We start from the raw sequence: 12279 nt of genomic DNA, 5'->3' as shown, positions 1-12279 counted from the left end.
ATCTACAAACCATTCTCAGTTTTATTGTACCAACTCTTATGTTCAAACATATATTGACTATGACAGTATTTAGAAAATTGTATAGCAAAGAGAGCAAGGTGTGATAACACAAAGAGGTTAAGATTTACACTTGTAAATGAAAAATCTACAAGTCCAATCTGTTGTTATAAACATGAAATGAATATGAGAAAGAACGTGGAAATACTGACATAATACATTCTTTAGCCTGACAGAATTACTAGCTCTGCAGAGCATATCAAGAGCAGATGTTACCTTTAGGTGAGGCGTCACTTAAGACTAAGTCTTCGTGGCCTTGCTCCACAATCCTGATAACAAACACCGGGCGCCCATCTTTCTCCTCGATGGAGCACAGGTAGCGGCAGCGCCTATTGGCATAGCGTGTGCTCCAGTACAGCCGGCTGGCTTCATAGCCCACGGGGAAGAGTGCTTTCGGAGAATGGAATGCTTGCATCTGTTGTGGAAGGAGCTGACCAATTGTATGGAAGATGAGGCTTCCAACACGAAAGGTGTGGTCCCGTTCTCCTCGCTGCACGATGCTAGCAATTTGTCGTACCTCATCGCGCTGAACGTAGACCCTCCTAAAGACTGCAAAGTAACTTAATTCTTGCTCATGAATTCCCTTTGGTTTGTGCATGGGGCAAAGCATAGTTTTGTCCTTAAAAAACATGCATTGTGCTTTAATGGCGCAAGTAAAGTGATAAATGTTGGTGCATCGAAATCTGTGACATCCACTGGTGGCACCCGTCTTGTGACAGAAGACACATTTCATCTGTAGGCCTCTCCTCAGTGCTAGCTCCACATTTATTAAGGCACCAGCCTGAGTCTCATAGACTTCCGTGGACCACAGAGCACAATTCAGGTGGACCCACAGATCCAAATCAAGGTTGAGGAGCCTTGCTGGTCCATCTGTCAATCCATCACCTTCTTCATGACAAAAGCAACATTTCCGATAGTCTTTGGGCACAGGATCGGGTTTAAGGGAAGTGCCTAATTTCTTTAGAAATTCATCTATTTCATCCTCACAAGGGGGTTTAAATGTCCCCTTGGGGATTACAATATGAATGCTCCATTTCTTCCATTTCATTCCTCTCCACTTTTTATTTAACGGCCTACAATCTTCAAACCCACCATGGACAGTTCTTAGCCGAGGCTTTAACTTGACTGTTACCTTAAGCTCATCTGGCTTGGCCTCCACTTTGGCCGCTTCGAAAGCAGGAGGGAACGCGATGGGCGGCGACGCAGGGGGAGAAGCCTTCTCCTGGAGCTGTGGGAGACAGTGCACATCCAAAGTGGAGATGTTGTTACTGTACTGATGAAACGCTTTGGAAGGCGTCTCTCTCATAGGGGACTGTGGCAACGAGGGAGTGGACTCCTGGGCAGTAACAAGAAAACCACAGAAAAGAAAAATAATTCACAAGCTCTACGAATAGTTCTTGCTGAAACAAGCAGCCGAGCAATATGGTCTAAGAGGGTGTGTGACTGGAGGAAGAGGCAGGGCCAGGATAAGCGGTGAGAGCTCACGCGCGGAGACGGCGCCGCGCACCTGGGCGTCAATGGCAGACGGCTGCAGGAGCCACACCACCTGGTGCACGCTTGCCATGCGGTTCTACAGAGCCACAACCCTGAGAAGATGCTGCTCTTAAACCTTCCCAGATACCTCCTCTCCAAAGACATTAAACTTCGGGGGAGGGGTGGGAATCAATGCCGTCTTAAGAACTAGCTAATTTAATTTGTTCAATGGAACAGTGTTTTTTGTTAAACCAAGTAAGAATGTTGCAAGTTCGTCTCCACTCTGTTCATCTCAGGCTTAATCAATTGGCGTAAATGTCAGAGAAGGGGAAGGGAAGGAGTCCCTGTCCACAAACAAATCATACTGACTTTTTCCTGAGGCTCCACAGCTCTGATCCAGCTGCTGGGAGAACTGCACACTGACAAACTATCTGGTGAAAAAACAATTCCTTCTTTTATTTAGGCTGATATATTTTCATTTAAAGTCTAAATTTTATCTGTAACATAGCTTGGACTGTATTGCAGGTATACTGGAAACAACTGCCTATTAAAAAAGACTCTCCAGAACATTCTCCTGTGAAAGACACACTGGAGCAGCCACCTGGAGTAATGACTGCAGCATTACTGATTATTGTAGGGGAGAAAAGCTTCCTGCAAAACATGATTAAAAATATATCATTGATATCAACTACACATTTACATACACTCGAACTATACAAAACCAAGTAAAGCAGACCTTTTCCATAATGGTCTGTCTCTGGTGGGATTTTTTCTCAAAAGGCATGAAGAGACTTAAATTTTACTTTTGAATGGGCTTCCCTATTGGGATAAGATCAATAAAAACAATTTTTAAATGTTAATTAAATTAATATATTTGTAACTAAATTAGTAAAATTAAAGATTTTAGCATTAATGTTCTATTTAATTCTGAACATTTAAAATGTAATTTAAGTGTGCCTACTTCTGTCAAGAGCGACACAGATGAAGACTACTGGAAGCTCACTTTCTCCACGGGATCAGCATCTGCTAAGGATCTTCCCACACAAAGAGCTCCAGGAAGGTAGGGGACATATCTGTTTTATTCATTAACATATACTCAGAACACAGAAATCACTCATACACGGTTGATTAGTTGAGATTATCCTAATTTTACCTTGCTTTCTGAGTTTTTTGCTTGTGCAGTTGATGAATAAAGAATAAAGCAGTTATTACTACAAAAAACAACGTCCTTTTCCACTCTCCTGGAATTTTCTCGGAAATCCTGAAAAGCAAAAAGAAATGTGTAGGGATTCTCGACAAGTCAAAATTTAATAAAAACAGAATCTATAAACTGTTGATTTTTATGTTTGTTCAAAAGTGAGAGTGGCTCTTTATCTTAAAAGTGTAATAAAAAGGTAACTATGTCCCAATATTTACCATATAATAATTTAGCCACAGAGAAAATAAATGTACAAAACCAAACTATACTGTCCATATTTCACTCTATTTTAAAATACATGGTCCTCATAATATGCAGATTAACAGATTGCTGGAGCTATTTGGTGTTAAGCCCAGACACATCTAATATATGCTGATCCACTGGCAGGAACGTGTCCTATCGCGCCACCACAAATGAAGTCTTCACTGCCAAGGACATTCTTACTGATGGTAGGAGGCGGGGTCATAGAATGGTACAGTACCTTGTTTACAAAGGTCAGATCTTTGAATGATTTCCGCACACCACTTCCAAGAATAACTACTTTACAGTGACAACACCACTGCGGCCTGAGGGCTGCACCTTCTGTGATACCGTGACTAGAATCCTTATATCCAGAGAGACCTAAAGGAATCAACTTTAGTTAGTAATTAAAGTTGACCTATGACACAAGGTGGTACATGGCATAAAATTATGCTACATCAACTTATTATAACATAGTTCATTAACTTATTCTATAATAAAAATCATCTTCTAAATAATGTTTACAGGGCATCTATTACGTGACACTGGGGTAGAAATAAAGAAACATGCCTAGTCTCAAAACAGCTGGGAAAACAATGCTCATGAAAGAAGAATCTAACAAAACCAAGTCACCAAGATATATTAATACTCAGTCTAAATGCAAAGGGAGTCAAGAGGAAAGAGGGATTACTTCTGTTTAAGAGCTGAGATGACACAAAAACATTTTATGAAAGATAAAGAGGTATGTGTACAAGAGTCTTAAATAAGCATAACTTGGGATGAGAAAGCATGAGGCATACTCAGAGAGTGCCATTCAGGTAGGGTGTGAAGGGAGGAAGGAATAGGAGAAAAGCAAGTGACAGAAGCAACTAGAAGCTAAGAGTTCAAAAATCCAACACAGACTGACTTTCAAAAGGAATTCAAAGATGAGAACTAAGAAGCCACTGAATTCTCGTAGAAGGGTAAGGATAGAAACAGGACTGCAAGGAAACTGGCAAGCGAGAAGACAGGAGGAAGCCGGCCAGCCTGAGAGCCCGGTGGGGAGGCTGCCACAGAGACAGGCCAGGCTGAAGGATGCTGCTTCGCTTTGCAGAGGCGGGTGGCACCTCTGTGGGAAGAGGAGAGCCCTGTGACGGTGCGCAAGTAAAACCAGAGGGAAGTGAGCCTGGAGGGCAGAACACTCTCACCACATGGCGCGAGCACCGCGGACGGGCTTTGGGGGATCTGTATGGAAAGCTGGCACACAGGTACTCCCGGGTCCACAGCAGGATATGACACACATAGTAAAGCACGAAAGGTCAAATCACACCACAGAAACAGAACACCCACAGACGGTTAACTGACCAAGGATCGCACACCAACATGTTACCTGTTACTTACAAAAAGACTAACGCTTAACTTTTGATTCAAGGGTGAATTTGATGTTAACAAAAAGCTTGCTAGCTCACCATTGCTTGTTGGAGGAAACGGTACACTAGGCTGCTTTAGCCGGTATGGGCTTGCTAATTTGGGAGGGTTTGCAGATCCTGGAGGCGGCCCACGAAGAAGTAAATGCTGTCGATACTCCAAACCTGGGTTGACTCTGTGGCTACTGACCAAACCCACAGATGGAACATCTGGAGCGTTACTAACCTCATAGCTGTTAGGAATTCTAACGTGAAGAAGGTCGGAAAACGCAGCCACAACACTGCTGATGTTCTAAAACCAAATGCGAACATTGTGTCACTCATCCAGAAAGCAACAGTAAACCATTGAAGAAATACATACTTAGGATAAATACTATCTTCATAATACACACATTGTAAGAAAAATCCAATGACTTTTATTCAGACTCAAAGTCTCAGGAAAGAAGTTTTTTAATGGACCAATATCCGGATAAAGCTTTCATAAACGGAAATCTTCACAGAAGGATTCCAATTAACATTAAATATTTGGGAACACAATAAACTATGTTAGTTACCTTAACATCTGACAGGTATAAAGGACACAACCACAAGCAATGAGCTAAACCTGGTCCATTTCAGAGCTGGTCAGAGAGCTCACTTCCAGGGGCTTCTCTCCAGCTCTGGCCAAAAGTCTGGCACAATCCACAAGAATATATAAAGGTCATGCTACTGCTATGCTTTTTTGGTAACCAAAACATTATGTCAGTGGACTATTAGGTTTGATCTCTAATGAAATGTCTTCATGGAATTCAGAGTTAAAAAAAAAAGGTAAAAATTCCTCAGCAAATTACTAGTGCTTGACAAAAGCAGCTTCTGTCTGCAGAACATTTCCATGGCATTTGCAAAACTTTTACTGTTCAAGTTCTTTCTCGTTGCTTCATTTTCTATAATTATGAAAAGGTTTCTCTCTAAAGAGTTCTCTAAAATATACATCCTTTAAGAAAAAGTGAACTTGAGCTTCCCTTTTATAATTTAATGCTTAATGACAGTACTCAATGGCAGTCACCATCTTATGTTTCTTGACTTTTTAACAATGGCCATTTTTGACTGGAGTAAGATGGTATCTCATTGTAGTTTTAATATGCATTTCTCTGATAATTAGTGATGTTGAGCATTTTTTTCATAAGTTTACTAGCCACTTCTACGTCTGAAATGTCTGTAGGTCTAAAACCATCAGTCCCACTCTTAACACTGATCTTTTATCCTTAATGGTCCCCTTGTATGCATTTCACTGTGAGACACCTGATACAACTTTAAACACGGCACATATTCTTTAACATTAGAAAGTCATTTCATCCTTTACCTCAGCAGCTGCAGGATGCAGGGTAATTGCTACAGATATGAGACCTGATCTGGGACCATTTGGGGATGAACTGAAAGGTGATGCAAAATATAAAGTGCCTGGCTCACTTTTGATGTCACTCCTTTTTGATTCTGAACCTTAATAATTAGGAAAAAAAGAAGAAAGGAGTGTTAACGGCTTTTCAAAATCAAAACATTTACATTAGTAAATTGGAGTACAGTGAAGAAAATAAGAAGGCCAAGTATTTTCCTTACTTTTCCCAGCAGTGCTAGGAAGAATTGGAATGATGGGGGACGGCACCGGCTCCGGAGGCTCCTCTTTGACTAACGACAGGTCCGGATACCGGCTCACTTCCACCCCGACCACACTCTCAGGAGAGGACGAGGGAACAAAGCTGTCGGGAGTATCTCGATCACCACAGTGATCCTGTATCCTGAAAGAAGAATACGCACACACATCAAAGTGCAAATCCACCACCGGGGGCTCCTTGCACCAACCCAACTGAATCTATAAGTACAACAGCAAGGAAACCCAGGCAACAGCAATGAGAGAAGTAGCAAATGAATCAGCTCAACAGGCAATCTCTTGGGAAAAAAATACAAGAAATATGTTTAGCCGTAAAATAATTTAAATGGTATGTTTCCTTCTAATGAAAGCTTCAGCATAAAAATTTAAATACCCATCAAGAGGAAGATGTTTAGATTATAACAAACAGAAAGAATGAATACTAACACCTTTGCAAAATTCAAGATCACTAAGACTATGAGAATACCCTCGCGGCTTGAAAAGGAAAGAACAGCCCAAGCACATATCCAGCAGTCACACCTGCATACAGCTGGCTGTGAAAACAGCTATCCTGTTGCTGCTGTTTATAGTAGCAAGGTGGGAGAAAACGTGGTCATTATGGCTTCATGGGCCCTTATTTTTCTTAACTGATAAAGAAAAAAGAGGAGGGGGGAAGGGAGAAAAGGAAGAGAAAAAGAAAAGAAAAAGGCCTAGTCCCTCCTGTTGAGTCCAAGAGCTACTTTAGCAGGGTGATTGTGAAGTCTCAGGCTAAGTCATAGGACAGCCCCGTGAATCTGCTGTCTCTCAACCCTCACGCAAAGAGGATGCTGCCATGCTGGAGGAGACCCAAGGAAGGTTTCCAGACACAGCCCCATGGAATCCAGGGGTAGGTAGAGGAGATACCTGCCCCAGGTCATGAAACAGGAACACCTAGGAAGTTGCCTTCCACAGTTGTTGAAAAGGGAGTGCTGTGCCCTATTAACTAGTTTGAGGATTTTTAGTAGTGAGGTACGGGACAGAAGAGACCTGGATTCTAAATCTGAACAAATCATTCTCCTCTTTGGTCCATAGTTTTTCATTGACAAAACAAGGGACCTAGACTAAGTAAATGTCTCACCAAATACAGGGTGGCTGGGGATTTTCCAAGGAGGAGTTAATAATTTGATGAAGTATGTAAGAACCCCCAGGATTTAACAAGTTGGGTAGTAGTTACCTACTAAGGGAACCTGATTCTCCCAGTTAGAATCTTAGGGATAAAGAATTGACAAAAAGAGGTTTAAAAACTCCAGACAGAATAGTCCTTAAACTCTCTTCCATGATAGCATTCTCTGGTATCTGTGACCGCTGCTCTTTCGTTTTAGATATCTACAAACATCAATAAACCCAATAAATCACATTAGTAGCTTATAAAGGACAATAATCTTTGAAATACTTTGCATGGAGATTTTCCATTGCCTTAATGTCTATTCAATTATCATGTTTAAGTCCCTATAAGATTTAAATAATGCAAATTATGTTTAATAGCAAAAATGTCTGATAAACTTTAAAATATGAAGATTATTCACCAAATTTTATTCCTCAAATTTTTTACATGCTATTCCTATCAGACATTATGCTAAATACATACATAAAAAAACAAAAGAAATAATAACTTCTACCTCAATTCCTCCTGATTGTTATGAGGTGGTGTTGGAAGTGAAGCTGGAACATCGACCGTCTTTGGGCCTTGAGCAACAGCTCTGGCCAACAAGTCGTCCTGCGGTCTGAACGGGAGGTGAAATGGTTTAGGTCCTAGAGTCTTAGTAACTGGAAAAGCAAAAACACAAAACCATAAATACATTTAGCTAAAATTGATAAATGGGTAGAACTTTACAAGTCTACCGCCATTTCACAATACATAGCTGACAAAGGCACATTCCTCAAAAGTATAAAATTTGGAGGCTATAATCATACCTTCATGGTTCACTAACACTCCAGCTTTTCCAGCAAGTTCTTCAGTTGTTGCAAAACCATTTGCCATCTTCTGACAAGCCATAGGAGGTGGTGTAGGAGGAAGAGAGGCAGGGGGTGTTGGAGGATTACTTAAATTATTCTGCTGCAGGAGATCAAAAAATTTTAAATTATATGCTACTGAGCAAATATGCAATGACCTTGCTAAAACTTAGTTCTGTGAATTTTTGGCACATGGAAGCAAGGCTACAGAAATGTAATCAAGATGCATCTTCATTCCCAAATGCACACCAAGAAGGAAAAAAATACATACAAGGCCAGGAGGCTTTTTAGTGGAATACTCATGATTTGATGGACATATCAATTTGTTAACTTTACACCCAGCTTGACTATTTAGCTTTGAAACTAAGAAGTAAATTATCATTATGCCTGATTCTATTTTATGCAACTCTTTAAGTTTCATGGTTATAGTCAAAGGATAAATTTAAAATTCAATCAATAAATTTGTAAAACATTATCAAAAATTCCTTTATTAAATTCTCAATATATGCCCTAGTTCTACGAAAAACTTAAGAATCTGTGGTCCTAAACCTGTAACTGTAACTCACATTCCATATATTAGAATCTGGATTGTCTAAGACCTCTAAAAGAAGCAAAAGTAGCAACAATAATAGTAAAATGACTAAATCATTAACAAATGTAGTTCCTCTTTAAACATCTCTCCCAGCTTAACATTTGCCACCAATTTCTCATTTATTAGTTTCTCAAGGATTGCTGGAATCTACCAATAATACCATGCAAATCAAGTGCAAGGTGAAACTACAAATCTTGCAAAGATACAGTATTTCACGAAGATGATGAAGTGCTGTTGGAGAACAGCTTGCACCAGGCACTTAAAAGAGTTAAGACAGTTTCTAACTGAAAGGAAAAGCTAACAAGGACAATAAATGGAACATCAAAAAAAGAATTAATATTAATGTCAGAAGAGAAGCTTCTGGAAAACTGATATTCTCAAATATTTTTGCAAAAATGATCTGTTTACGTAAGTCAGATGTGAATTAAAGGTATCTTATGATGCTATCATAATACTTAGCTAAAAAAATACCAAAAGATAAACCTGATTTGGTTTGATATTAACAGTCTATGAATTAGTGCAGTTACAATTAAGTATCTAAATTATTAGATAAAATACATTTAAAATCTTTTTAATTTCATTTTTCAAAGTAAAATCCTAACCATGCCTTTTTATTCCCACTATTTACTATGAATTTGGATTCATTTTAAGAGTTAATGAAAGGTTATAAGGAAGTATATCCTCTACCATGGAAATACAGAATGGATATTTCTCACAATTTGTATTCTTACCTATATAAAAATTTCAAATGTTTATGTTAGAAGCACTTCACCAGGTAAAATTAACCTTGTAGCTGAACTTAAGTTTTAATGAAACTCGGAATATCAGATGTAAATTAGGTACAAAAATAAGATAAGCTCTACCAATTGTGGTATGTTATCCACAGATGAAGCAAGGTAACACCTTAGCAAAGAAACCTACCTTGTAGATCAATTGAGAATAGTAGTCTGAAACCCCTTCAAGGGTAGCACTGCCAAAAGTTCCTAGAAGTCGATTTCCACTATTAAATTGGCCACTGCCATAAGGAAGAAAGTGTGCAAAGTTCACTCCAATGATTGGTTCCATTAGAGGGAGCAGAGAGAGCTGCTATTAAAAAACACATTTAAGAGTAATGTACATGGTAAACAAAACTGAGTGTTTCTCAACTTTCTAAACCTGAAGCAACTTAGTCAAATAAGAATTGAGAAAAATGACACTTAAAAATTTCCAGTATCAAAATGCTGGAATAAGTGAGAAAGACTACAGAATTGTTCAGACACACTTAAAAATAAGCTTTGTTCCTATCTCTCCAAAAGGGATGCTGCCAGGCATCTAACAAGAAAAACACATTTCTTGTCTTTGCTCAGGAAAAACCAGGGCTTAAACTGAGGCTAGGCACCACCAGTGACACTACAAGTGGCTGTCTCCTACCTCCTCTAATGACTACAAAGGTGTTAAGCATTTACAATGGGGAGGGTCCAGCGGCTGCATTTCTTCCGATCCAGAGTCACAAGTAATGGGGACAGATTTTTTTTCTTGGTGCTGAGGCTACTCCTTTTGAACATAAGTAAATCTTGACCATCACCTATCAATCCACCTGTATTACTGTAAATCTCAGGTGCCAATAGGATATGGCACAAATGTCCTTGGAAATAGGAAGTCTAGTAGGTTTCTCTTCAGATGTCTTTTATCCCTGTAACTCTCTACTTTAACGAAGAAATTATCACAATAAAGAGAAAGTTTCAGTTGAAAAGTGTTGAAAAAGCATTTGATCTCTCATGTCCTTGAATGTTTCAAGGGGCTGCTACAAATGACTCACCTGTTTCAAGTGGGTAAACGTGTCAGTGTTAGAGTACATAGCTTGTTTCTCCTCTTCGTCCTTTTTCCTTTTCTTTGAGCGAGGTGCTGCTTTCTCACCAGTCCTCTGAGTCCGTTTGCTTCGCTGTTTCTTGGTTTCACTTCCTCCATCTGTTTTTGGCAACTGGTTGTTGCCACATCCAAAACCACCTTGCATTTGAGCCCCCAAAGTTTGCTAATGTAATTGGAAAGGTTAAGAAATAAGTGAACTATTCACATGTTTGGTTTTCAGTTCATGCTACTCCAGCTCCATCCCATGACTCATCTTCCTAACATGGGCACTAAAAGTCAAGGAGGGAAAATAGACAGTGGTGTCAAGTGCTCTGTTTTCTGAAAAGATCATCCTTTTCTTCAAACACTACTTTCAAGTATAGAAATCAGTAAGCTGTCAAGCTTGAGGAAAGAGCAGAACTCCTACATGTGGCAGATCCCTTTCTGGCGAAGCATCACCCCTCATGCTGACCACACTGGGGCAGGGAAGCCCCTTACTCCTGCTCGCTGGCCACAGCAGAGGAAATGCTCTTTGGTGACCGTAGTAGCCTCTGCATAGTGGTCTTGGTGAGTTACTTTGAGTTCCCTTAGGAACTGGTGAAATACAAGGTTTGCTGAAACAACTCACAGGCTCCAGAAAAGCTTTACAGCCTACACATCTTAGGTGGAAGAACAGCAAGCCCCAGAAAGCAAGGAAAGGAAACAACACTGGTCCTTCAAATTAGCTCACAATCATACATTTGACTGAAAAATAATGGCTATATACTTAAAAGTCGATGGCAGAGAATCTAGATGGTAACACATAAACCTTTTCTTTATTTTTGTCCTTACAAAGTGAGAATAAGCCAAGCCCTGAAAAGGTTTTTAAGGATAATGCTATCTGTACCTTAAAATACAGAAATATTTTCAGGCTCTGTTATTTCTAAACTTAATATTGATATTTAGCTATAGACAATTACAGCTGCTGAAGCTACTGTAATGAATTCTGCAATGAATCTTTGAGAGTTTTGAAAATTATGGTTTCTATTATATTCTAAATGGTTTAAAGCAGGGGTGGTAAACTTTTTGTGCAAAGGGCCAGATGGTGACGATTTTAGGCTTTGTAGGCCATACACCCTTGTCATGGTTACTCAACCCTGCCCCTGTAATACAACAGCAGTCACAGACAATTCATAAACGAATGTTCTTGCCTGTGTTCCAATAAAACTTTTAAAATCCATGGGCAAATTTGAATTCTGTATAATTTTCATATGTCACAAAACATTACTCTTCCTAAGATTTTTTCCAGCCACTTAAAAATGTAAAAATCATCCTTAGCTCATTCAAAGAAGTAGGGAGGTGGAAGCAGGATCAGACTGCTGGGCTAGGTCAGTGGTTCTCAAAGGGTGGTCTCCAGCAGCATCCCCCTAGGACTGGCCAGAAATGGAAATCATCTGGTCCCACCCAGGCCTACAGAATCAGAAACTCTGGTGCAAGGACGCAGGAATATGTATTTTAACACATCCTCCAGTGATTTTCATACATTAATGTTTTAAAAACCACAGACCTAAAGAGTGCTTCTCCAACTTCACATGCATATGAATCGCCTGGAGCCATGAGTCTCTGCAGGTCTTAAAAAGCTCCCAGGTGAAGTGGATGCTGCACTTTGAGCAGCAAGGGCCTATGAATTTCTTAATTGGCTTAGAAGAGACGAATGCACAAGATGCAGTCCATGCCCTTCAAGAAGCTGTAGAAATTGCTACATGAGCACACAGGCATCCATACATATCTGAGATTGGCTGAGTTGAGAAAAGATGATTCCAGAACTGAGTTTTAAAAGATATTGACCAGGCCAGGCGCGGTGGCTCACGCCTGTAATCCTAGCACT

General features: G+C 39.8%; 1 protein-coding gene across 1 annotated transcript in view; it reads right to left on the bottom strand.

Annotated features, from left to right (window-relative positions):
• KMT2C (lysine (K)-specific methyltransferase 2C) overlaps nt 1–12279 on the bottom strand; it is a 127732-nt gene that overhangs the window by 11582 nt on the left and 103871 nt on the right. The window contains exons 37-46 of the mRNA XM_012662137.1: nt 10384–10596; nt 9507–9671; nt 7955–8096; nt 7660–7807; nt 5971–6149; nt 5717–5853; nt 4417–4666; nt 3210–3349; nt 2684–2791; nt 274–1393 (exon numbers count right to left, since the gene is read on the bottom strand). Of these exons, the coding sequence (XP_012517591.1) occupies nt 274–1393; nt 2684–2791; nt 3210–3349; nt 4417–4666; nt 5717–5853; nt 5971–6149; nt 7660–7807; nt 7955–8096; nt 9507–9671; nt 10384–10596 (2602 nt within the window). The remainder of the gene's footprint in view (nt 1–273; nt 1394–2683; nt 2792–3209; nt 3350–4416; nt 4667–5716; nt 5854–5970; nt 6150–7659; nt 7808–7954; nt 8097–9506; nt 9672–10383; nt 10597–12279) is intronic.

The sequence above is a fragment of the Propithecus coquereli genome, unplaced genomic scaffold (genome assembly GCF_000956105.1).
Source record: "Propithecus coquereli isolate 6110/MARCELLA unplaced genomic scaffold, Pcoq_1.0 Scaffold75, whole genome shotgun sequence".
NCBI classification, from domain to species: Eukaryota; Metazoa; Chordata; class Mammalia; order Primates; family Indriidae; genus Propithecus; species Propithecus coquereli.
The sequence above is the reverse complement of the archived record's forward strand: the minus strand, read 5'-3'. Positions and strand labels throughout refer to the sequence as shown.